At 59.9% G+C, this 26,159-nt stretch overlaps 1 protein-coding gene across 3 annotated transcripts; it reads right to left on the bottom strand.

Annotated features, from left to right (window-relative positions):
• Positions 1-913: 913 nt before the first annotated feature.
• Positions 914-25,905, bottom strand: CELSR3 (cadherin EGF LAG seven-pass G-type receptor 3; the record flags this gene model as incomplete). 3 transcript variants are annotated; one of them, XM_081160614.1, is made up of 35 exons in its annotated part: positions 914-2,649; positions 3,650-4,538; positions 5,311-5,511; positions 6,045-6,203; positions 6,517-6,626; positions 6,865-7,013; positions 7,112-7,228; positions 7,549-7,672; positions 8,178-8,257; positions 8,672-8,784; positions 9,007-9,181; positions 9,415-9,621; positions 9,701-9,827; positions 10,049-10,216; positions 10,853-11,024; positions 11,400-11,555; positions 11,799-11,994; positions 12,187-12,396; positions 12,618-12,712; positions 14,083-14,184; positions 14,501-14,684; positions 14,954-15,074; positions 15,174-15,315; positions 15,468-15,639; positions 16,002-16,118; positions 16,669-16,854; positions 17,297-17,466; positions 17,557-17,682; positions 17,937-18,100; positions 18,540-18,697; positions 18,805-18,893; positions 19,239-19,354; positions 19,698-19,917; positions 20,329-20,979; positions 22,161-25,905. In XM_081160614.1, the coding sequence occupies 35 exons, from the start codon at positions 25,903-25,905 to the stop codon at positions 2,622-2,624; spliced, it is 9,939 nt and encodes a 3,312-aa protein (XP_081016740.1). In that variant the 3' UTR covers positions 914-2,621. The 3 variants fall into 3 exon arrangements, with proteins under 3 accessions (XP_081016740.1, XP_081016739.1, XP_081016738.1); XM_081160613.1 differs by having other exon boundaries at positions 19,698-19,923; XM_081160612.1 differs by having other exon boundaries at positions 12,618-12,729; positions 14,079-14,184; positions 19,698-19,923.
• Positions 25,906-26,159: the final 254 nt, after the last annotated feature.

Consider the following 26,159-nt stretch of genomic DNA (forward strand, 5'->3'; position numbering starts at 1 on the left):
GGGCTCCCACCAGGTCCTGACTTCCTTCCGACGCCCCCTCCCCCCGGGGCGGGGAAGGAAAGCCCCAAGCAGGCGGGATGCCTGGGGCGGCGGCTAGTGACCGGAACCCTAACCCGCCTTGGGGGTATCCGGGTCCAGGGGGCCTCTCGTGCCTCTGCGGGCGCCACCCTCGGGCTTTCCCTCCCCAGATCGGTCATGCCTCTGAGACAGTAAGTGCCCAAAGCCTCCCTTCAACGCTGGACTCGACCTGAAACGACGCCGAGGTTTCCCTCCCCGGCACGTCGCGCAGCCCGGGAATCTTGCCCAAGGTTTCTGCTTGAGGAGCGGATGTCCCCACGGCTCCAAACCCCAGAGGCTGGTAGGGGTCAGTGCTGTCAATGGGCCGAAGGGTTAGCAAGGACAGTTCCTGGAGTTAGTCTGACCCCTGGCCAGGGCAAATGTAAGACTTAGGAAGTCATTGGGCCGCTGCCTTGTCCAAGGAGGGGGTTTCCCTTGGGCATTTACTCCTAGCACCTGTGCTCATACTTCAGGTCCGAATCACAAGGTGACAGGCCAGAATTGAGGGTAAAAGGGATGGGAACCTGGTCCAAATCTCCTATGAAATGGGCTAAAAATAGCTGAATATTCTTAGGAGAAGATAGTGCTCAGATTTCTCCCAAAGGTCAGCCTGGCTCCAACCATTCATAGCCACCCTCCTACCCCACCAAGCAAAAGGGACAATAGAGTCCTGGCCGGGTGGCTCAGTTGGTTAGAGCGTGGTTGTCCTGATATGCCAAGGTTGCAGGTTCGATCTCTAGTCAGGGCACATACAAGCAGTGGCCAATGCATGCATAAATAAGCAGAACAGCAAATCAGTGTTTCTCTTCCCCTCTCTCTAAAAGCAATCAATAAAATAAAAAAAAATAAGACAATAACCATTTTCTATAGAAGTTTATTCCCAAAACAGAGCGCGGCTTCACGGAACAATTTACACAGACAGGAAAAGGGGCCATGGGGCTAAAGGGGGCGACCCCCAGAGAGGGGCATCTACAGAACCTAGGAAATAGCAAAGACAACCCCCTCTCCGCACAGTGGACCCCCTCAACCCTTCAGGGACTGGGGTCTTTCTGGGTAAGGAGAGCTGGGGTCCTGGCTGGCAGGATTTGGCACCAGTCAGTAAAACAGAACTTTTAGTCTCCTTGGCAACTGTCTCCCAAGAGTATTTGTGGGGGAGGGGGATGTCTGCATAGACCCCCCCGCCCCCACAGGACCACTGTTCCCAGTGGTAAGAGGATGCCTACTCTTGAGGCCTTCTGGGTCTACTGTTCAGCAGGGAACTCAGGGCCGACTTTTGGTCTGGGAGAGCTAGGGGTCAAAAACCCCTCCAGATGGCCAGGCCCAGGGTCCTTATTGGTGGGATCCTCCAAGCCCCTCTCCCACTTTTTCTACCTTCCACTTGTAAACAAAGGGGGGAAAACATTCTCAACTGTAAACAAAGTGTAAAAGTTCAAAGTTGTAAACAAAGTTTTAAAATGCTTTAAATCTTGACGAGTAAACGAAGTAACATAATGTAAAAGTCCCCAGTTCTGGACATCAGACAAAGGAATAAAAATGAGAGTTTTGTGAACAAGGGTCCTAACAGTCATTTCTCCCTTTGGAAGGGAATAAAGGAGGGGTGGAACTGAGTCACTTCCTGCAGCCCAGGTGCCTAGGGCCAGGGAGGCTCCTGTAAACATGGGAGATAGTGGCACCTACATTCGGCATTTTCAGTTCCCTTGTTTCTGTTCCCTTTGCTCTCGCTCCTACCCCACCCTTTAGAATAAATTCTAGGTGGGGGCAGTGTTAGGGAACTAAGTGGCACCACAGACAACTTTTGCTCACAGCAGGGGCAGGGGCTGGATCAAGTCCCCTGAGTCCACCCTCTGCAGGAATGTCTGATTAGAGGCCTGAACCCCTCGCCATGGGAGAAAGGGAAGCCTTGCTCTGTAAACATGACATCTGCTGCTCCACCAGCACCCACAGCATCAGTCCTAGGTCATAAGGCAGTAAGTGGCAGGGACTCCACATAATAAACATCCAAATCCGAGGGGAGGGGCGGCATGAGCGAGCCCCTGTGAGGAGGTCAGAGGACCCTTGTTTCCAAGACCAACCCCCAGTCTCAGAAGTTTGGCCCTCGGGGCATCCAGGAAAAAAAAACAAAGATCGTTCTGTACTTTGGGCCCTGACAATATTCATATCAACCTGGGGGGACAGGAGGCAGTTGCCTGAATCCACCCCAGTAAGATGAGAGAAAAGAGCGTATAGTTTGCCAGGAACCCAGATTAGGCCAAACTCTGTATCTCTTTCCCTCTGGCCCCCTCCCCCTCCCAGCCCAGCCTCAGAACCCCAGGCAACAGAAAAGCTGAAAAATAACATAAGCATATCTCTCTGGTTACAAAGGTACAAAAAGTATAAAAGTCCTCCCTTCAGTTCCCAGGCCCCGCACACCTGTTACACGCATGCTCACAGGCTCACGGATGAGCTCAGCACTGCAACAGGGAAAGGTGGGGGCTGCCTTGGGATCAGCCCTGGACTCCCCGAGTCTCTTCTGTTAGCCAAATCCTCCACTGCCCTCAGCTGGTCCTCGGCTGTCCATCTGCCGCTCAGGAGTGACCCTCACTTCTGGGAATTCTGCAGAATTGAATGTGGAGGTCAAAGCTGGTTGGTGAGGGGACTCTGGATGCCCCGAATGGCCCTGGGACTGGGCTATTTCCCCTCACCTCCCCAACACTTTTGCCTCTCAGTCCCTAGCCCCTTCGGGCCCATTCTGGGGTTCTCTGATCCCTCACCCTTTCTGGGACCTCCAGACCCATCAGCAAGGCTCCTTGGCTGGCCACCTGTCTTTTCTCTATGCACTTAGCAAGCACCTACTATGTACAGACACCATGTTAAACACTTGACAGATTTTGTCTCAAAAATCTCCACATCTCAGAGTTTATTACTACAGACACATTTTGCAGATAAGGAAACAGGCTCAGAGGGGTCAGGTGTGACTCCAGAGCCTGAACCCTTGCTCAGTTTCCCCAGCTCCCTGCCCCCAGAAGCCAGGGCCCAAGGCTAGGCTGCAGGAGGACCCAGGTGGTGCTTACAGTTCCCTCTGATCCCCTCCCCCAGCACTCCTCCAGGCCCCTGGGCACCAGGCCCCCAAATCCCTTGCCCAGCTCTCCTTCCTTTCTTTTCCCCCAACTCTGCTCAGATTCTGTTGGTCTCCTGTCCCACTCCCAAGGTCCCCTTTCCCCCAAAGCCTTCTTACCCTATAGACCTCCACAGAGCGTGACCTAGCTGTTCCTCCTCAAAACTCAACTCTCCTTTGACTTAAGGTCTGACAACTCCTGGTTCCTCCGCACTAGCTCAAGCCCTTTGTAAGGCACGCACCTATACTTCCTCTGTAGCCCAGGGGGACAGGGGAGGTTGGCTGGCCCCAATCATACAGCCAGCAAGTCCCAATTAACCACAGCCCCACTCCCTGCCAGATTTCTGCCCTAAGCCTGTGGCCTCCTGGCTGTGCTGAGCCTGGGGGTGTCCACACTGTCTGCCAACCCACACTCCATCCTGGGGCAGACAGGGCAGAGTGCACAGGGGGCTGCCCTAAGCTGATGAAGGTGTGAGCAGGTGGCTGGACCCTGCTTACTCTGAGTCTGGCGACAGCTCTGAGATGCTATGGGACGTGGCAGAGCGTGGGGTGGAGGGCCCGAGCGCAGAGGCTGTGGCAGAAGGCGTGGCAGTGGTGTGAGGGCCCGAGGGCGTGCTCGAGGACTGCACAGAGGAGGAGAGCGCTGAGGAGTTGAAGGAGGCGAGGATGGAGGAGAGAATGTCCAGCTGCTCTGTGGAGGGGCCATGGCTAGGGCCTCGGGCTGGGTCCTCCCGAACTCTGAGCAGCTGCGGGGGCGGCCCGAGGCCTTCTCGTGAGGGGTGCCGGCTAGGCACGTGGTCCAGCCGCTCCCCTGAGTTCGATCTCCTGGACAGAGAGTCCAGGGGCCTGGACGGCAAGAGGGGGTCCCTTGAGAGTTGCCGCTGGGGAGACAGGGGCAGAGGAGGGGGCTGTGGGTCAAGGTCCCGCGCCCTGTGGGGCGGGGGGAGTGTGCTCAACCACTCGCAGGGTGCCCCCAGGTCCAGTGCATCCCGTGACCTGAAGCGGCCAGCCATGGCTCCAGGGTAGTCCCTGGGTGGCTGCCTCCGTGGTAGGGTGCTGCCCCGATCCCTGGGCTCCAGGCGGCCTGGCACGGCATCCAGGTGTTCCTGGGAACCTGGCCGACTCAGGGGCCGCAGAATAGGGGCAGGGGCCTCCTCCAGTCGCTCACGGCTCAGTTGCCGCCGGAGGAGCAGGTCCAGCTGTTCACGCGAGGAGTAGCGGCTGGCTGGCTGCGAAAGGCTGCCTGTTCCCCCTCCAGCATAGATGCGCCCATAGGAGGCAGCCGGCACGGCACGGTGGCCCAAGGTGGCTGCACGGCACCAGGACAACTCAGGGGTGCCTCGGGTCTGTGGAACCAGTGGGCACTGCAATCGGTTCTTCAGGATGCCTGTGGGGGAACAATTGGGGGGTATGGTGTGTATGTTGGGGACAGGAACTCCCTGGGTCTAGCAACATGGTAGCCTTGGGATCCCTGTGACACAGGGTTGGGGGCAGAAACCCCTTGGAAAGGGGCAGAGGCAGCTCCTGGGAATTCCAGAGTGGTAGCAGGACAGGGTTCGGAGTGGGGAGGCAGCAAACGCCTGGGTCAGGACAAGAGAGTCCCCATGCGCAGGTGTAGGGACAAACCTCCCCGCTACCAGGTCAGGGTGGGGGGAAACCCCAGGTTCTGGTGATGCAGACAGGGTCCAAGGGGAGAAATCCCCTGAGAGGGGTCAGGGGTCCCTGTGATGCAGAAGTGAGAGAGAAACCCCTGAGTTGCGGCAGGGACAATATCTCAGGACCCTGGAAAGCAGGGTAGGGGGAAGAAACCCTCCAGGTTAGAGCAGGAGCTCTGAGATCTGAGGCACAGCAGCTCCTAGGGTACCCACAATGCAGATTGGGGTTGGGGAAGGGGGAAGAATCCCCTGGGTTGGGGCAGGAGTGGGCCCTAGGGTTTCTGTGGTGCAGACCAGGGTAAGGGGCAGGCATTCTCAGGTTATGATAGGGCAGTCCCCAGGGACTGTGATGCTGGGTAGAGGGGCAGAACCCCCCAGATCCGAGCAAAAGGAGCTCTCAGGATCCCTGTGGAGCAATTTGGGATTAGGAGAATGAAATCCCCTAGGTCAGGGTACAGGCAGTCCCTGGGGTCCCGCAGTACAGGCCAAGGTCAGGGATCATACCTTTCCTCTGGCGCTGGGCCCGACCCAGGGAGGTTTCATCCCCACTGGTCAAGGCCAGGTCTGGCTGGTTGTTGTTGGCTGCATCCTTGCTGGTGTCCAGCCCCAGGCGCCTTTCGGAGCCCCAGGTCTGCAGAGCGCAGGGAGCAGCCTCACACTCCCCCAGGGCTGGCCAGTAGGACAGGAGGTCATTGCCATCCACATCTGCAGAGCCAGGGAAGGTTACAGGAGCCTCTGGGATGATCCCTCTGGGTGACTCATGACCCCTGGGATCCAGACTCTGTGATCCCTGACCCGAAGGACTCTGAGACCCTGGCTGTTCTCACTGCGCACAGGTAGGAACAGGTGTCTCTCGGAGATCAAGGTACCCATCCAGGGAGAGGGGTACTAATAAGCCCTCACTCTCAACTGGAGGTAGACAGAGGCTGGAGGTGGGGAAACCTGATGGCTGAGAGTGGACCTCCAACCCTCAGGGAAGACCAGGGGCTGGAGGGATGACATGTCACCCTATAACACCCCTGACCTTGCTTTGTTTCCTGGGCTGTTCCTGGATCTCTGGGCAGCAGAATACCCCCAGTAGGCTGGATGGGGAGAGGAGTGCAGGGACTCAGTGATGACCCCAGGTTCCCAATAGGTTGGTCCCAGGAATCCTCAGGGGATAGTAGGGTCCCTGGGTCACACACAAGTGGAATAGAGGGTGTCTCTTGGTCACCCATGGGGTCAGAGGGTCCCATCACCTTTGGGGTGGGTGAGGAGCCTCTCACTCTGGGCAGCCCGGCAGAGTGGACGCTGGAAACGCCCCCGTGTCCGGCCATTGTCCTCGCTTTCTGAGGATGGGATGGACAGACTTCTCTCCTCCTCTAAGGACAAGTCACTGTCGGAGTCCGAGTCTGCACCTGGAGGTGGGCAGGTCAGGAGGAGGAGGGCCCAGCAGTGTCTTGGGGAGGGGGGGACTTGGGGAATCTTGAGGGTGGCTACAGTGAGGAAGATGGGGCTGGGGACCTGGGGCGAGCTTGGAGTGGGCACAGGAACAGAAGGGCTGGGACCTGTCAGGAGAACTAGGGCTGGGTGGCTGGGTGCTTTCTGGGGCAGTGACCTGGGGAGCCTGGTCCACTGGTCAGCCACTGCTCCCAATTTGGAGCAGAAGAAAGGGGAATTGAGGAGAGATCCTTTGCTTCCCCCGTCCCTGGCCCAGGCTCCCACCTCCACCAGCATCTCGATGGAACATGGCCACGTCCAGGTCAGTGGGGCCAGCGTGAGCCTGGAGGCTGTGATCAGTGTGGTCAGCAGATGAGCCATGTCGAACCAGGACATTGTCCCTGGAAATGCAGGAGCCCCCCCATCAAAGAGGGATGTGATGGGTGCTTTGGCAACTGGGCATCTGTGCGTGCATGTGGAATGGTTCCAAAGGCATTTTGGGGGTGAGGCAGGGGGCCTCTGGGACAGAAGCAGCAACAGAGGCCCAGGTGGGCAAGATGGGATCTGGTAGCGCCCACCCCTGGAGTAAAGGGGCTGCTCTGAGCTGTGACCCTAGCAGAAGGAGGTCCCTCCACTCACCTGAGGCAGCCACGGCCCCGCTGGCTGTCGTGGTCCTGGGTCCGGCCAGAGCGGGCACTGCTCACCGAGGAGACGGTGGAGGCGCCCAGAGTGATGCGGATGAGGCCACTCTCCTCAAAGAGGGCTGTGTTATTGTAAGCCCCAGGCCCCTGGGGGTGGGGGACAGGGTATGAGCCAACCTCAGAGAAGCCTCAAACCCTGGCCTCCTGGGGCCCCCACCCTGATGCCCAGCCTGAGAGCCCCTTACCGTCCCAGGTGCTGGCCTTGCCTCCTCGGGGGCCGCCTTCCTGCCCAGACAGGCGGGTGTCCAGGCGGCCCGAGCATCTGCATTCAGGACACAGAAGAGCAACAGCACGGCCAGGCCCTATGCTCAGCAAGGGTCAGTGAGAGAATGAGTCAGAAAAGGTCAGAGTAGGGCCACCAGGGCGTCAGTCAGGGAAAGTCAGCCAAGGCAGCGACAGGTCCGAGGGACACAAGGGACTGGAGCCAGTGAAGGTCAGTGTGGACAGGAGGCAAGCGGCCAGGAGCCTCAGTGTTGGTGAAGGTCAGCCTCGGACCAGCCCCCAGCCCAGTGTCAATCATCTAGTAGGAGGCAGCCCTAGGCCTGGGCTAATGCCCTGCCCAGGGTCGGACCCCCCGCTGAAGCTCCATGCGGTCGAGGTGACAGAGGGACACCAACATTACCTGGAGCCCACAGAGGCCGGCGTGGAGGTAGTGGAAGGCCAGGACGCTGTGGTTGACCGCCAGGAGGCCGAAGAGCCAGGAGGCGCTGACCAGCAGAAGGAGCAGAAAGGAGCTCCGAAGGGTCCTGCCGCAGGAACACGGAAGGACACAGGAGTACACCGAGTCACACAGGGCTCATGTAGGGGACACAGGAGGATGCATAGGGGCCAGGCAGGGGACGCACAAGGGACATGGAAGGAAAGGAATTCACATAAGAACATGGAGGTCTCAGGAGAATACTAGGGGATATGAGGTCACAGAAAGAACCAGGTACTCAGAGAGCCACAAGGGGACACGGGGAAAACACACAGGAAGGGGCCATGAGAGAAAACATGAAAGACAGGTGGGAACACATGGGCAGGGGGCAAAGTGAACCACTCAGGCCAAGGGAGACTCTGGGGAGACAGCAGGGCCGAAGCACACATGGGGCCAGAGTATGTTGAAGGCACCAGAGAGTGACCGCAGGCCAGGGCAGGTGACTTCTGCCCCCTACCCAGAATCTGGAGCCCAGCCTGCACCATGTTCTGGGGACCCCAGACCCCAATCAAGAGGAGTGAGAATCCCCCATGACTCCCAGGCAGCCAACTCACAGCACAGAGGTCTTCTTGGCCTCCCTTTGCCCAGTGGAGCAGGATGCGCGGGCAGCGAGGAGAAACATGGTCCCGTACATCTGGACCCACAGCCAGACATGTGGAGCCGGGCAAGGCAGAGAGAGAGAGAGATGGTGAGAGACAGACAAAGAAACCGAGATTCACAGAGAGAAAGGCAGAACCAGAGAAACACACACACAATATGGAGATCAGAAACAGAGAGAGACAGAGAAGTTTAGGATCATAGAAAAAGTCAGAGATAGGAAACCAGAGAGGAACTGAGAGATGCAGAGACAGAGACACAGGGAGGCAGCGGCGGGGAGAGGCAGCCATCTCTGACCCCAGGCCTCCATCTCCATGCCAGTTGAGAGGGAACAGTAGAGGCCGAGTCCAGGAAGCCTGCAGACTGCCACCTGACACCACACCTGCAGCACTCCCACCCCCTGCCCCCAGCAAGGGGAGCACACAGGTGGCACCGAGTGCAGGGCACTCACCACAACGACAAGGACAACAGGGCCTGCGAAGCTCCAGATGAGGGGTTCGTGGACTGAGATCCAGCAGAAGTCAGGGTTCCCATAGCCCTCAGGATCTAGGCCGACAGCAAGGCCTGGGGGCAGGGAAGGGGCAGGATGGAAGGGGTGGTTCTAGGGCTGCTGAGCCCCTCATGTGAAGGCAGGATGGACAGCAGAGCAGGCTCCTCCCAGAGAAGGTGGCAGGGGGGCTGAGGTCAGGGTCACGGTCAGGATTGGGGGAAGGGGCAGGGGCAGGCCACGTGATGGGCAGAGGTCAGGGGTCACAGCCTGGATGGGCCAGTGAGCAGGGCCCTCACCCAGCAGCACAGCAGGGACGCCCCAGCCCAGGGCATGGTAGAAGCGCATGGCACCACGGTCCACATTGCGGGGCTCGACCTGCATGCGGTAGAGGTGCAGCCCCTGCACGAGGAGCCACGCGAAGGTGCTGAGGAAGAAGTAGTGCAGGAGGATGGCAACCGCAGTGCACACCAGCTGAAGGCAGGGCAGGGGCATTAGGACCTCGTCTGCTTTGCCCCCTCAGGCCCACCCCGGGCATCTGCTTCCCACCTCTGACCCCTGAACCACAGCACCTTACCCCAGTATCCTGCCCCACACCCTCGCCCCAACTGGAACATCCCTGACCTCTGACCCTGAGCTCTGGCCCTAGGCCTTCCTGGACTAGCTGAGGTCATCGGAACACAGGTCCCCTGACCCCGACCCTGCACCTGGTTATGGGTCCTATGGATCCCCAGCAGGAAGAGGAGCTCTGCCACCCCCAGGGCAGCCGCCACGTTGGCATGGATCCCACGCATGTTGGACTTGAGGCTGCGCAGGCTCAGCAGGATGGCCACAGTCAGCAGCAGCGCAGCCACAGACACGGCCACAACCACGTGGGTAAACACAGCCAACAGCTCCAGGTCTCCCTCTAGCCGCTGTGGGGACAGGGGTAGTCGTTGGGCACCCCTGCCCTTTGACCTTCGCACTTTCTTGGGACACTGAACACAGCCTCACCTCACGGGGAGAGGCGTCCATGAGGACCCCAAAGGTGCCTGTCCGGCTGCAGCGACACCGTGCGTGAGACCCATTCCTGTATACCAGCTCGCAGTCCCGTGCTGTCCACATTCCGTGCTGGGCCACCCTGCGGCCACAGGGCAGTTAGACCCAGCAGCCGCTCTGAGGAGTGCCCCATTGCCAGGTGGGGGTTTGTGAGATGGTAGGAGGGGCCCAGGGTGTCTGGAGTTGGGAAGCAGCATTCCTCATGGGGTTGGGTGCACAAGGGCATTAGTAGGGGCCCAGGGACAGGTTGGGCCTCCCAGGGGCTAATAGGGGACTGAGGGTTTCCAGAGCAGAGGTCCTCACGGGCCAGGCGGGTCCCACTGCACGCAGATCGCCTTGCTCCGATTCGCTGTCTGCAGCAAGCGGAACTCGAGGCTGATCGGGGACTCCAGGACACCCCTTAGGAAGCTGCGTCCATGGAACACAGCCACGCTGACCACCGGGGAGTTCATAACAGGGTTCTGGGGAAGCCTGAGGAGACACCCCACTTGGGCTTGAATACTGCAGACCTCCCCAGGCTCTGACTGCCTACCTCACTGTTTCCATGCTGCTCACCGTGGCTAAGACACGGTCTGGGATGCCCCGAGTGGATACTGTTTCCAAGAACCCCTTCAGTCTCCACTGGGCTGCTTTGAGACCAGGGGTCCATGGCCTAGCTGGGGTGTCATGGGTCTGCAGAAATGGCAGGTTCTCTCCAGCTGAGGGGCTTCAGACCCACTGCCCACACTGGGGTCTGAGGCCTGAGCAGCTCCAGACTATTTGCCTCAAACTGCCATCCCCGCCACTGCCAACTAACCTCCATGGGTCAGCCTGTCTTTGCTTGTCTCAATCAGCCAGTCTGACTGTCTGTGACTGGCTCCCACATCTCTACTTTACGTGGCTGCCCCCATGGTGGCTCTGCATCTGTCTACCACTCTGCAATGCTCCCCAGAACACATTTTAGCTGGAAAGCAGCCAGCACAGACAAGGCTCCCTGTAACTATGCACAAGAGCATCTCTGTCTGACTATGATCCTACTCATTTGCCCACTAAAAATGGGGTGCTAGGCTGGGCAGAAACTTGCAGGAAGCTCAGGGTAAAAGGCCTGGGGTAACTGCACCCATGTACCTGGCGCCCCGGCGTTCGGCCTGGAACTGGGCAGGGAGCAGCCCACCCAAGGTGCGGTAGACAAGGAGGATGACAATGGAGATCCCAGGCTCGGGCTCGGGCTCCAGGGCGGGCAGGGGGGCCGTGCTTGAGGTGGTGGAGTTGTCCGCGCTGCTGCTGCTTGTGGGCAGAACTGCCAGGGGATGGGGAGGTGCCACTGTCAGTGACCTCTGACTCTGAGCACCCACAAACCCAGCTCTGAACCCAACCCAGCATCAAGCATGGGAATTCCTTCCCTGCAGGTCCAGGACTGGAGGATGGGAAAGCAGAAGCCCATGAAGGGAAATGGGCTCCAGGGTCAGATCCTGGGGATCAGGCCTGGGAAGGTCATCTGAGGTGAGGGAGAGGATCTGGTGAGGTGAGCAAGTGCTGGGGCCAGGTGGGTGGAGGGTTGACATGGGAGAGTCTCTCACAGGGGATCTGGCAAGGAGAGACCTGGCAGGAGGGCAATGTGATACCTGGCTTGAGGAAGCAGGACCTGGCCTAGGGGTCACCCAAGGGCTCTCACCTTCATGTGGGGATGGCCGTGGGGACTGGGAAGGCAGCAGCACGTGGGTGTGAGGATCCCAGGCATCCTGGCCTCGGAAGAGGTTGCTGTGGTAACGAGGGTAGCGACGGGTCCCCCGGGATGGACTGGGGCGCTCCATGCGGTCGATGCTGAGCACTGCCCAGGAGGAAGAGGGGTGAGGCCGTCAAGGACCGCCTTCCTCTCCATGCTGAGGGTCCCACTCCCTCCTACCCCACACCCTATAGCCTCCTTGCTACAAGCAGAGCCTATTCCTGGAAAGCATTGAGGGTGGCAGCCCAGCCCCCTGCCACTAATGTTGACATCCGTAGCCCCCAGCCCCTCAGACCTCCAGGTCTTCACCCTTTCACAGTCCCCTGCCCCACCCCACCCGCCACATACTGATGTTGGGCGTCACCAGCCCCACAGGATTCAGGTATGTGAGTTCCATATTCCTGGCGAGTGTGGCCGCATACTCCTCCAGGTGCTGCACCAGCCCTGCGCTACCGGGGGAGCCCCCGGGGGCCCGCTGCCCCAGCGCTGCCCACAAGTCCCCAGTCTCCGGAGCAAGCAGTGCAGAGCCTGCCCACAGCAGATTCTGGGAGGAGGAGGAAAGTGGGCTCAGCAAGGTGAGGTTGTGTGAGGGGGTGGGGGGGATGAGGGGTCTGGCCAGGTGCTCAGAGGGGCCCCAACAGGCAAGGGAGTGGGTCTGGGGAGGACCAGGGACAAAGGAGAGCCCAGGGCTCAGGGTCCAGGGTCAGGGGATCGAGAGCACAGGGCATAGCCCTACCTCATTGAAGTGGGCATCCTGAGTGGCTGTCAGCCCAAAGCCCTGCTGGTGGCTCTCAAAGGCCAACAGGTGGGCCAGCAGGCGGGCAGTGACTCGGACATCTTGGCTAAAGTAGTGGTCAGTGTGGCCAGTCACCTCCCGCAGTCTCTGAGCCAGCTTCTTGGCCTCCACAGTATCCAATGCTGTCTTGTTCAGCTCTAGGCCATCCAACTGCCAGGACCAAGATGGGGGCGGTCACTATGGTCCCCTAGGCCTTTCTCAAAAACCTCACAGGAAGGGTCTGGCCAGATTAAAGGGCAACCAGGAAATGCCCAGGTCAAGGGCTGGGGCATGATGTCTGGGGCCTACCACAGGCCTGGGGAAGCTGAGGCCAGGGCTGGGGCCAGGGCCAGGCAGGTCTTGAGTGCAGGGCATGGTCTGGGCAGTCTCACCAGCAGATTGAGTTCTCGAAAAGCAGGGGAGGTACAGTTGAAGAGGTCGGGCTCCAGCCAACCCTGGTCCTCATCACATAGCCGCACAGCAGCACCTGGGGGCAGGCAAGCCCTGGTCAGGCCTGGGGCCTGAATTCCTTTCTGAGAAGGTGACCACAGCATCTTCTCCCATCTCAAAGGAAGCTCTGAGTCAGAGCCCCGAGTACTAGGCATCTGTGTCTAGACCCCGGATGGAGCCGCCCCAGGGCCCAGCCCAGGCAGGCTCCAGCTGCTGTCAGTCAATTCCTGAAAGGTCTGTGGACCATTCTGAACCCCCAACTATAAAGGTGAGCACAAGGGCAGGGCTGTGCACACGTCCACACACACACACACACACAGGCCAGGGAAGGTGCACAGACACGTGGCCCAGGGCAAGCACGCATGCGTGTGTGCACATACACACACACCAGTGCTCATATCTGCACACACACAGATGTGCGGAGCAGGACAAGCACAAAGCCACACAATGCTCTTTCATACACACATACACAGACATGCTGACACACATCAGATCTTCCAGTACTTTGTGACCAAACTGTGGTGGGGGTAGAAGTTCTCCCACAAGTTTTAACTGCCCAAGTGGTGGCTTTGCTGCCATCTCTCCATTGTCTGTGGGATTGGGATGGGGGTTGTATAAGAATTGACCTGGACCATAAGGGAGCCTGTAGCCATCAGCAAGGGGGATCCTAACCTTAACACAGAATCCTCTCCCCCCAAGACAGACTCAAAGACAGGTGCGCAGGCACAGAAAGACACACACACGTGCATGCATACACAGATAATCTCTGTCCAGCCACTGCGGGGACCTCAGGCAAAGAGGAGGGCTTGGGGGAGACCTCAGGCAGTGGGGAGGAGCCTGCAGGAACCTCAAAGCAGGGGTCACCTTTTGAGAACTCAGACAGTAGGAAGATACCTGCAGGGACCTCAGGAACTGAGGTTTCTGCAAGGATCTTAGGAAGTGGGAAGGGGTTTCCAGGGTTTCAGGCAGTGGGGAGGGGTCTCTGAGGACCTTGGGCATCAGGGAAGGGGCCCTTGGGTCCTCAGATAGCAAGAAGGGGCCTCTGGGGACTTCAAGCAATTAGGAGTAGCTTTTAGAGACCTCAGCAGCGGGGGTGGGTCTGCAGGGACTTCAGGCAGCAGGAGGGATCTGCAAAAGCTTTGGCAGTGGGAGGGGGCAGCGCACCTGAGCAAACACGTACCCCTTACCTGCACCCCGCAATCCTGCCCAGAAGCCAAGAGAAACAGATGGAGGCTCGGTGAGGTGTAGGGAGGGGCCCAGAGCCCCTAGGAGGTAATGAAGGGCCCACATGGGCCCCTACCCCACTCCCACCTCTTTGCAGGAACAAGGCCCACCCCCCACACTCAGCAATCAAAGAACAGGCCCACCCCCCACACTCAGCAATGCACCTGCTCCCTAGGTACTCACCCAGGGCCCCCCGAGGACAGGGCACTGAGGCCAAAATGCCAAACTTGGTCTGGGGCCACCATACTCCAGATCGCAGGGACTTGGGGCATGCATCATAGAGCACTAGGGACAAAGGAGGCACTGAGCCAAATGGCTAGGGGCAGGGGCAAGTGACAGCCATACCCACTGTCTCTCCACCACTCAACCCAGGCCCATAGCCCACCACTCCCTTGCTTGCCTCACAGGAGCTGACTTGTCTGATTCAGTGACAGGTCATCAAAGTACTTGGACCAAATGTGGGGACCCCTGGGTGTCAGTGTCTCCTCAGAGAAGCCCCCCAGAGTCCCTACCCAAGGACCCAAGCATGCCATGACCCTTGATGGCAGGCAGTAAGCCAGAACTCGCCTTCTATACGTGGAGCTTGGTGGAGCCTGCTCACCTCGGCAGCCACTGGCTGTCACCTCTGCGAAAGGACTGTCACAGCTGTTACACTGGCGGCCAAGAGCTCCTGGGCGACAAGGGCACTGCCCATTGTGGGGTGCACAAGAGCGTGAGGTGGAGCCCACAGGGTAGCAGTCACACGGGAGGCATGAGTCGCTGCCCCGCGGTCGGTAGTGGAACTCCTGTTTGAGAAGGGGTCAGGTGCCTGCGGTCAGAGACCAGAGCTTGAGGAATGAGAAGAGTCAAGGACAAGGGGTCAAGGCAGCCATGCCCCAGGCCAGGAGGAAGAGTGGGCCTCAAGTGAAACTTAAGGGAGAGGTTAGATGTCAAGGACAAGGGATGGATAAAGGGTTGGGGCCTGAATCAGGGGCAGAGGTCAGCAAGCTGGATAAAAATCACAAATCACAGCTAGGGAAGAGTTAAAAGGTCAGGGGTCAGGAGCCAGGCACACCTTGCAGTGACACTGCCCATTTGTCTTGTTGCAGTTGGGATCAAAGCCCTTGTGAACATCACAGTTGCAGGGGCCACAGGTTGGGCTCCCCCACCAGCCTCGAGGGCACTGCTGGTCCATCCTAGGGGTGGACGGCCAGGTGAGATGCCTCCATGATATCGTAGTGACCCTCCTTAACCCACACCAGGTCGTCCCATCATCTCAGCCCATAGCCCCTCACCTGTGCTCACAGTGGTGCCCGAAATAACCACCTACACAGTCACAGGTATAGCCATGGGGGGCTCCTGGGAGGTGCCGGCATGAGCCCTGGTTCTGACAGGGGTTCAAGAGGCAGGCGTCCACACAACCTGGGCCGTAGTAACCTGCAGGTTGGGTCAGAGAACTCAGGACACTGGTCACAGAGCATGGGAGGGAGCAGGCACCTGTCCTTCTCAGGCTCCTCCTCCTCCAGGCTCTGCAGGTCCCCCAGTCTTCAAAATGAGCCACCCAGATCACACCACCTCCCAGGCCCTACCTGGCCAACATTTGCAGGAAAAGGTCTGCCAGAGGTCTCGGCAGTCAGCATGGGGTGGGCAAGGCCCGGATGCACAGGCATTATTCATGACACAGCCAGGTTCCACATTCACTCGCTGGGTGGGGGGATGCAGGGCTGGGGACCCTGAGGGTGTGGAGCCAAGCCATACCCCCTACGAACACAACCAGCCAGAGGTGAGACCCACGTCAAAGCACCTCAGACCCAAGTCCTGCAGAGCAGCCACCTGGTCTGATGGCCTGACATGCAGTCTCCCTAAAAACCCCAGACCCTGACCCCAATATCCCTAATTCAGCCCTCCATAGGACCCCTAAGTGTGCTATCTCTGAAACAGACCTCTAAGGACCCTTGATAATCTGAGCTAGACTCACCTCCAACAGCACAAAAAGGCTTGATCTGTCTCTAACGGCTCTGGGGCCCCCCACCCCGCTACTATCTCTCATGTGTCCCAAGGCCCCCTGATCTCTGACCACTCACCCTAATGCCCCATTATCATGTTCCCATGCTGACTCCCACCTGGACACAGCCAACCAGACCCTGAGGAACCTCCTCTTCACTGCTTGGGGGTAGGCCTCCCACATGGAGTCGCTTTACTTTCAGGCCCTGCAGCTCACTCCCCACCGCCATGGTGTCCTGGGGGAGGGGGACAGTCAGCACTGGGGATGTGGGAGGGCCCCTGCGCTACCCAGGGGTCCATCTTGGCTTTGTCCTAGCCCTGCACAACCATGCTTTGTCCCTCTGTACCAGGGGCATGGTTTGGGAATGAGCTGCTCTTGAGCATGGGGGACCTGTTGGAGCATGGAGGATGGATGTCAGGAAGGTTTCAGTCAAGAGCTGGGCTCAGATAGGCCCCTTTCTCTTGGACCAGAAGAGACCCTGAAATCCCATGCTTTTGAGTCCGAGAGATCAGGAATCAGAAGGGGTTTCCAGGAGTTAGGCAAAGTGCTGACTACCCCAAGACCAGGCCAGAAATCTGGGTAGCCTCCCTGACAGGAGGAGGGCCTGGCGGGGGACCAGCTGGGCTGGCAGGATGGGCTCAGAGTAGAATATGAGGGGGCGGACTTCAGGGAAAACATCCGACTACATGCAGGGGAGGGAGCTGAGAGGAGCTGGACTAGAGGTGGGGTCAAAAAGGTGGTCTGGTTGGAAGACAGAATGGACTACTCAGGGCCAGAGGTGAGACCTGGAAGAGGCTGAAGTCCAATGAGACCATGAAGACATGGTGGCCCCGCCGGCCACCTGGGTCCTCCTGTAACTCCAGCCGAAGATCGTGCCATCGGCCGTCACTGACAGTCACCTGGTCCAGGAGGAGGTGGGCAGCACGGCCCGAGCCCCTGGTCACTGTCAGGGACAGCAACCCCCGATCCAGCTGTGGGTAGAGAGGCATAGACCTGAGGCCAGAGCCCCAAGTTTGGCTGGGGCTGGGAGTGTCAGGAGGTGAGATCAGGGCACATAGAGGTCAAGAATATCAAAGGGTAAAACAGCAGGAGCAAGGCTCTATCTGGCACATACGGCACTGTGCCCAGGGACACTATGCCGCTGAGAGGTTAAGGGGCAGAGGGCAGGACCAGAGGTTGTTGAGTGGTAGAGTTAACACAGAGAGCTATGCTAACGCCTTGCACCTGCAGAGAATACCATGGTGGCAAAGAGGGTCAAGGCCAGGGTCCAGAGCAGGGTCAAGGATGGTCAGTACACCTGGCAGAGAAGCATGCTGTCTGACTAGGCCCAAACTCAACAGGAATGTTGCTGGTGGCATTAGTGATTGAGAGCTGAACTAAAGGTCTAGGGAGGAGTCAGAAGGACAGACACACCTGACAGAGGAGCGTGCTGTGTGGCCCAGCCTGCACTTGCATCAAGACCCCATGCGTTGCCCGTGTCCGAAATGCCAGCCCCAGGTACCATGGCACAGACACAGCCATGTCATTTCCGAAGTCCCATCGCAATGAGCCATTGCCGAGGAAATGGTGGGGATGGGCCATGGCTGGGGAGGTGAAAGGAGCAAGGTCACAGACCCCACCTCAGGAACAGAACATGCCCTGCAGGCCCCTCCTGCCCCATACTGCCCACTCACTGAGCCGACAGTCCTTGCCACCAAAACCCACAGGACAGTCACAGCTGAAGCCACCCCACCGCTCTGAGCAGAAGCCATTGTTCTTGCACGGGTTTGAGTCGCAATAGTGGAGTTTGGCCTGGCAGCCTGGGAAAGAAAGTCACATGGAGGATATGAGACATGAGGGGGGCACAAGCACTAGACAGAACCTGGGGGTCCAGAGGGGCCTCAAGTGGCCATGATCTCAGCCCCATAATCTCTCAGGGGTGGACTTGGTAGGAGGCTGGCCCTCCTGATCTGTGGCATGGAGGTTGCCATCAAAGGAGACAGTGGGTGAGGTCAGATTTGGAGCCACTCCATGTAGCCCTCCACCCCACCCCTATGATGGGGACATGGCCTACCTGCCATAGTGCCATTGTTTGCGACGAAGGCCGCCATGTCTACTTGGCGGCCATCAATGTGTAGATCCCGCATGCAGCCGACGAAGTCCTTGTGGGACACAGGGAAGTTCTCGGGGAGGTTGGGGACACCCCCCAGGAGCAGAGGACCTGTCAGGTCCAGGGACCTGGGGGTCAGGGGTCCAGGTCATTGGTGGGACTGGAGCCAAGGTAGGGTTGCTCCTGGGGGGCCACAGGAAGTAGGGGGGGTAGGACTCAGAGGATAAGGTGATTTAGGAGGGAGGGTAAGGCCAGGCTGGGGGAGCAGCTGTGGCTGTACTTCAGTTGGGGATGTAAGAGAGCTCATGATGGGCACAGGGTCTGGGGAAAGGTGGAAGAGCTGGGGTTGAGGGTTAGGATGAAAGAGTGAGGCATGTAGGTGCCTAGGGTAGCAGATGGAGAAGTGAAGGTTAGGTAGGGTTTCAGGGTCCTAGCGGGGAGAGGAAAATCTGGTGGTTTGGGGGAAGGATGGGGAGTTTGGCAGGCTGGAGTGAGAAGTGGGGTATGTGAAGGGTTGAGTGGGCTTTGGCAAGCAGAGGGCATGAGGACCAGGGCTGGGGGCCTCACTTCTTGGAGCTTGTTTGCATGCCAGCAGCTGCACATGAGTAGTTTCCAATCTCAGCACCAAATTGCAGAGCCACAGCCACATCGCAGTCATCCACACTCAGCACGGCCACCTTGTCCTTGGAGGGGCCCTGAGCACCCCCCAGGGCATCTGTGCGGGGCTAGAGACCCAGGCACTCCACTCAACAGGACCCCCAGGGTGACCCCTGGGGGGCAGAATTTGGCATCCCAGCTCTCCCCATGCTCCCAGGCCAAGGGTGGTGCCCACCTTGTTGTAGTATCTCAGATGCACTGTGTGCCACTGCCCGTCACTCAGGCCCCCTGGAACTGTGGGGCTGACCACCGTGTTGGACTCACCTATTGGGGTGATGCGTGTGGAGGGTTGTCTGGAACTGCTAAGGTGACCCCCCCCCAGTCATGTAGGCCCAGCTACTCCCACGGTGACCCTGGATGTATCAGATCCCCCCCCACATTCACACTGGTGACCACACCGGCTGGACCAGAGGGCCTCTGGGCAGACAGGAGAAGCACACACCTCTTGGAGAGATGGACTTTCCCACAGGGAATCGGGTCCTCACTAATGGCTGTTCGGCATGGAGGTGCATGTTCAGGTGTGCAGTGAGGCAAGCCTGAGGGGGCTGGGGGCTTGCACCGCCCCATCTCACCCACGCAGGCACCCACACACGTCCTCGTGGCACCCACCTGTGGAATACGTGAGCCGCACCTGCCCGGCCACCAGTTCCAAGGCCAGGAAGTCGTGCTTCTCGTTCAGGCGCCCGTTGTAGAAGAGCAGCCCACTTGGCTGCGCGGTGGCAAACCTGGGAGGGGTGGGCAGGGCAAGTCACAAGCCGCACACCTCACACCCATCATCCCCGCGACAAGAAGGCTGGCGGGGAGGAACCCAGGCTGGGGTAAGAGCGGGAGTGATGGGGGGGCCGGTGAGCGAGGCCGCGCAGCGGCGTCAGGAGCTGCGACGCCCTGAGACGCCGGGGGGGGGGGGGGGGGGGGGGGGGGGGGGGGACCACCACGAAGACGACACGGGACGGCGGGAAGGGGCGGGGCCGGGAAGGGGCGGGGCCGGGGCCGTCGGGAGCCTGAGCCGGGGTCGCGCAGTAGGAGGGACGGCGTGGCGGCGCGCGGAGGTGCGGGGCGGGCACCTACGAGAGGGACAGCGTGAGGTGGAAGCGCTGCCGCAGGCCGCGGAACATGACAAACGAGCTGGGCGGGAAGGAGCGGGCCGACACCTCGCAGCGCGGGCCCTCGAAGGCGCCGCCCGCGGGGCACTGGCAGCGGAAGCCGCCGTCCGGCCCGTCCGCGCAGGTGCCCCCGTTGCGGCAGATGCCAGGCACGCAGCGCCCGGCCTCCGTGTCCAGCTCGCAGTCTTCTCCTGGGGATTAAGCCACGGTCAGCGGCGGCCACGACCGCGCCGCGACCCCCTCCGCTCCCCAAGGCCAAGCGCTCCTGGGCGGGCGTCGGCCCCTCCGAGAGGCCGAGCTCCCTGCGGGCGCGCCCCAATTCCGCCAGGCCCAGCCCCGGCCCGGCCCTTGCCACGCCCCACGGCCCCGCCCCGTCCGCCACCACAGCCCCGCCCCTGCCCACGGCCCCGCCCCTGCCCGCGGCCACGCCTCCTTCACAGCCTCAGCCGGGACTAAGGCCATAGCCCTCGGTGGCCCCGGGCCAGGGCCCTGCAGCTTCTGGTCTCGCGACGGGCTGGTTCGAGTCATCCCCGTGCTCACGCTCCGCCTGAGGTCCCCCCAGCTCCGGGCGTGCCCCCAGCGCCGCGCGAGCTCACCGGTGAAGCGCGGGCGGCAGACGCACGTGTAGCCGCCCTCCCGGCGCGCGCAGGCGCCGCCGTTGCGACACGGGTTGGAGTAGCAGAGGTCGAGCTCCGTCTCGCAGAAGTCTCCCGTGAAGCCGGTGGGGCAGCGGCAGCGCAGGCCTGCGATGGGCTGGATGGGTCGGAAGAGCGTGGAGGCCGAGGCCAGGAAGGGCGCGGACGAGTCAAAGCGCAGCACCGACACGCACTTCATGTAGTTCTCGCAGGGCTCTCGCAGGCACACGTTGTCGTCGAAGGGCAGCACGTCCAGCAGCGAGCGGGCGGCCAGCGCGGCGCGGCGCACGTACAGCTGCTCCTGCAGCTCCTCGGAGCTGAACCAGGGGCCCGCCGCGCCAGCCCCCGCCCCGCGCGGCGCCAGGGCGGAGAAGCTCACGTTGAGCACAGTGCCCCCTACGTCCGTGTCGTTCTGAATGTTGAAGATGAAGACGTCCTCAGTAGGTGTGGCAAGTACCGCGGCCACGCCTTCCAAAAAGTGGCCCAACAGCGGTGACAAGAAGCGCTCCTGCCACATGTTCTCGAGGCGCACGGTCAGGCTGTTGGCCAGCAACTCTTCCGTGATGATGACCACGCGCAGCACGCACTGCGCCGTCACGCTGTGCAGCCCATCTGCGGGCAGGGGTGGGGGCAGTGGTTAGTCTGGGGTCAGCCGCTGCCCTCCCTGGGACACAAGACGGCTAGGGCCAGTGACTGCCCAGTCCCCTAGAACCTGAGTCAGCAGGCTGATCTGGCCAAGAGACAAAGGGTCTGGGACTTGTGACCACTAGCTCTCCCAGTGTCAAGGTGTCAACAAGTTGCTGCTTCCTCTCCCCTCCCTCCAACACAGGAGGGTCCTGAACCAGCAACCCCTCCCCACCCCCCCCCCGTGCTCATAGGTCGGCAAGCCATTCCTCCAACAAAACACTAGAAGGGTCCGAAGTGGTCAGTAACAAACCCTTCCCCAAGTTATCATAGTCAGCAGGCCACCCCCACTCAGGACACAAAAAGGAGCCAGGGCCACTGACCACCCATCCCCCCCCCTTCCCCAGCACTGCAGAACCAGCAAAACATCCTCTCCAAAAAACAAAGAGAGTTCTAGGTCAGGGATCATCCATCCCCTATCTCTAGTCAGCAAAGTACTTTCCCATGGCACTGGCCCAGTAACCACTCAACCCCATACCCCTAGGTCAATGAGCTCCCTCTCACCAGGAGGGGCTTGCACCCTGACCTCTCCCACTCTCAGCATTCTTAGGTAAGTTGCCCATCACCCCAGACTTGGGTCCTACAATCTCAATGGGGACCCCCAGAAATGAGAATGAGGTGCTTATATGCCTTGTCCCCAGACCATAGCACACATTGGGTGGTCGATGAAGGTTGGTTGTTGAGTAAATTAAGTGATAAATGGAGGTTGTGCCTTCTTTGGCAGTGACAGGAATAAATGCTCCAGAATTAGGGAATGAACACCAATAAAGTCTGTCTCCCAATCTCTGCAGTCTCCAGTAGGCAGGATTACAAGAGCCTCTCCCACCTGCACCCTCCTATTAGGGAGGACTTTGTGAAAACCTGGAGTTGTGGATACAGTATAGGGTCTGCTAGATGCCCTAGAATCTTTGGGGTTCTGCAGAGACTTCTCAAGAACCTACGAAGGGACCTTGTGAACCTAACCTGTGAGGTCTATGGGAGATCCTATGGGGTGCAGGAACCCAACCGTTAAGGGATTCTTAGAAGGCTTGGAAATCTCTCTTTGGTTTGAGGTGCCCTGTGGAGCCCCTGAGGCCCGGACAAGTCATTTGCCTGCCCCCACCCCTTACCTGTGACAGTCACCAACATGGAGGCCACCAGTGGGCGGTTGTTGTCTAGTTTGCGACTGAGTCGAAGCTCTCCGCTGGTCTGGTTGACCACCAACAGTTGCAGCTCATTGCCCCGCTCAAAAGAATAGAAGAGGTGGTCGGAGACATCAGGGTCATAAGCTGGAATGCGCCCAATGATACCTGAGGGGAAGGTGTCTGAGCGGTTGGATACATAGTTGTTGAAGAGAATCTGGAAGTTGTTGAGCACAGGGCTATTGTCATTCTGGTCAATGAGGCGGACATGCACAGTGGCTCGACTGACCAGAGGGGCAGACGTGGCCTGTACTACAATTACATATTCCTGACGAGTCTCATAGTCCAGGTCAATGAGTGCAGTCAACTCTCCAGAGAAGATGTCCATTTGGAATAGCTCAGGGATGTTCCCTTCCACGATCTGGTACATTATATGGGCATTGGGACCTTCGTCGGGGTCCACCGCCGTGATCTGGGCCACCACTGAACCCACAATGCTGTTCTCCTTCACTCGAACCTCAAACTCCTCAGCTGGAAAGACAGGTGCATTGTCATTCACATCCTGCACCGTCACCTGGATGCTGACTGGAGTCCGAAGCGGGGGCACACCTCGGTCCACAGCGTAGGCAGTAAGTTCATACACTGGTATGGCCTCCCGATCCAGCCGTCTCACTGTGCGGACAATGCCAGAGGTGGGCTCAATGGTAAAATCTCCATCCCCATCTTCCCCGTTCTGGAAAGTGTACTGGACCCGGCCATTGGCATGAGCATCCCGGTCAGTGGCTGAGATCTGCAGGACACTGGTAAAAGGTGGGGCATCCTCAGAGACTAACCCCGTATAGTGGGAGGCCACAAACTGCGGAGCATTATCATTCACATCATTGACCATCACCTCTACATAAGTGGTGTCTGCCTTCTGTGGAATGCCATTGTCTCGAGCTGTGATAGCTAATGTGTAGGTCACCTGATCCTCATAATCCAGTGGGGCCTGTAGCGTAATGGCCCCTGAGTCTGCATCAATGCGGAACTGGGGCAGGTTGTCCTCCAGTAGGTAGGTGATACGAGCATTCTCACCCACATCATCGTCAGAGGCACTGATGACCACCACGGTGCTACCCACTGGCCGATCCTCATTCACACTCACTGAGTAGTGGGCACTTTGAAAGACAGGCCGGTGAGTGTTGGCATCTGTGATGTTGATGTGCACATAGCAGTGATCATGAAGGGCACGATCAGATGCAGTTAGCACCAGCTTGAAGTAGCGTTCCTGCTTATAGTCCAGTGGCAGAGCCAGTGTCACCAGACCTATGCCACCCTGAGTGCTGATGGCAAAGCGATTCCGAGTGTTGCCTCCTGTGATCTGGTAGCTGATGGCGCTGTTGGCATCACGGTCTACAGCGGTCACACTGACCACACTGGTGCCTACAGCTGCATCTTCATTCAGCCGTAGGTGGTACTCTTTCATGGTGAACTCGGGTCGATTGTCATTAACATCCAACACAGTCACTGTGACGCTGGCTGAGGCAGAGAGTGGGGGTGAGCCATGGTCTCGGGCCTCCACACCAAAGAAGTAATGCTCCACAGACTCACGGTCCAGGGGACCACTCACAGAGACCCAGCCAGTTGCACTGTTAATCACAAAGGGAGTATCAGGTGCCACACCAGTAAGGGAGTACTCCAATCTGGCATTCTCCCCATGGTCTGCATCCACTGCCTGAATGTGGATGACCGAGTGGCCCAGGGGCGCGTTTTCCAAGACAGATACCTGGAACGGCGTGCTGACAAAGATAGGAGTATGGTCATTGATGTCCACCACCTGGATGCTGGCCAGGCCCGTGTTGTTGGACAGCGGAGGCCGGCCTGCATCCTGCGCCCGGATGCGCAAAGCATACTCTCGCTCTGCCTCAAAATCCAGAGGTGCCACCACCTGGATCTCGCCTGTGAGGCTGTCGATGGCAAAGTGGCCTCGGCTGTTGCCGCTGATGATGTTGTAGTGCACCAGTCCATTGGCATCCTTGTCCCGGTCGGTGGCCGTGACGCGCAGCACCACCGTATGGGGGCGCACATCCTCACGCACCTGAGCCACATAACGCTTCTCGCTGAACTGAGGCACGTTGTCATTTTCGTCCAGTACGGTTATGTGCACACGCACGGTGGCAGAGCGCGGCCCAGGCTCTTGGCCCTGGTCGTTGGCCTCCACCACCAGCTCGTAGCTTTCCATGTGCTCGCGGTCCACGCGACCGCTGGTGCTAATGAGGCCCGAGCGCGGATCAATCTCAAAGGCGGCGGCGGCGGCGGCGCGCGCAGCTGGCGGCCCCACAAAGCGGTAACGCAGGTTAGCGTTGGGGGGCGCGTCGCCGTCTGTGGCACGCAACTGTAGGATGGGGTAGCCCTCCTCCACGTTCTCGCGAAGTGTCTCCCGATATTGTGACTGCTCAAACACCGGTGCGTGGTCGTTGCGGTCGGCCACTGTAACGGCCACCATGGTGGTGGCCGAGAGGCGCGGCGAGCCGTGGTCGTGCGCCGTCACGCGCAGGTAGTGGCGCTCCATGCTCTCGCGGTCCAGAGCGGCCTCTGTGCGGATGAGGCCGCTCTGCGGGTCGATGCTGAACAGCTCCAGCGAGCGGCTGTTCATGAGCGCAGCCAGCGAGTATACTAGGCGCCCGGCCTCGCCCGCGTCTGGGTCCTGCGCCACTACGCGTAGCACCGCGGTGCCCGCCGCCTCGTTCTCGGGCACTAGCGCCTGGTAGTTGTACTGTGGAAACTGCGGGTGGCGGTTCGCGGCGCGACGGGGGCGGACCCGGCTCACTAGGGGTATTCTCCAGGGTCCTGGCCGGGCGGGGACCTCCGGGGGCCCTGGCCCCGGGCGTTGCGGAAGGAAGCGGCGGCGGAAGAGACCACGGGAGCGCATGCGCTTGGGCTTCGGCTTGGGAGCTGTCCGATAATCGCGCGGTGCTGAACCAGAAGCCGGAGCTGTCCTCGCCGTGCGCGGTGCTGAATCCAGCGCCGGGCCAGACCCTGCAGCTCCAGGAGAACAGTCCACCCGAGTGCCTGTCCTCTCAGCTCGAGATGTCAGGGTGCTCTTGCTTTGACCCCTGCGTCCAGGCACCCACCATTCCCCGCAGCATCGCATGGTTCCCACTTTTCTGGGGGCGCCTCTCCCAGCATTCCTTTGGGACAATACCAGCTTGGAACCACGGGGCCGAACCAGGAGGTCTGAAGGGAAGGGCAAGCTGTTCTCTGGGCCCGGGACCCCTGGGGACAGAGCCTCTGGCGACAAACTATCTCTTCGTAAGGGTCCTGTCCGTCCACAAGAGACCACCTCTGGGAGCCAGCATAACAGAGACCCTGGTCCCTGTCCTGTCTCTAGCCCGCGGCTACTGAATGCCTGGACCCCATATTCCGCCCCAAGCCCCGCGTCCGGCTGCCCAGGGGACCCTCGACCACTCTGGGCGCTTTGCCTTCCCACTCGGAGCCCCACGAAGATAGGTTCCCTGACTCCCAGGCCAGGCTCTCTATCCTCTCGGGCCTCGGGAGGCTCGGGACAAAGAGCTAAGGCCCCACCACCGATCCGCGCCCCTGACTCCGTCGCAGCAGCGACCTCCGGGTCCCAGCCTTGGCCCCCGCCGCCCCCCAGCTCCTCCTGGCTGAGAGGGAACAAAGAGAGGGAAAGGAGCAGGAGTAGCGGGGTCGTCGGCCCCCTGAGACGCCGCCACGGCGGCTGTCTCGCCATCACCCCCCGCCTCCCCACACGGCCTCCACCGTCCCCCGCCCCGGTCCGGGCCCTGGGCCCGCCCCGCCGCTCGGGCCCCCTCCCGGGCCCCTGCCGCCGCCCCGGTCCCCCGCCTCTCGGCCTGTCGCTCCCCGCCACCGCCGCCACCCTCTGGCCACCATCTACTCCGCTGCCAGAGCCCCTTTGGAGTGCGGCCCCGGCTTTTGCTGCCCCCACCACAGCATCCCCGACGCTGCTGCCGCCTCCCGCCGTTC

The sequence above is a fragment of the Miniopterus schreibersii genome (assembly GCF_964146895.1).
Source record: "Miniopterus schreibersii genome assembly, chromosome: 15".
Lineage (NCBI taxonomy): Eukaryota > Metazoa > Chordata > Mammalia > Chiroptera > Miniopteridae > Miniopterus > Miniopterus schreibersii.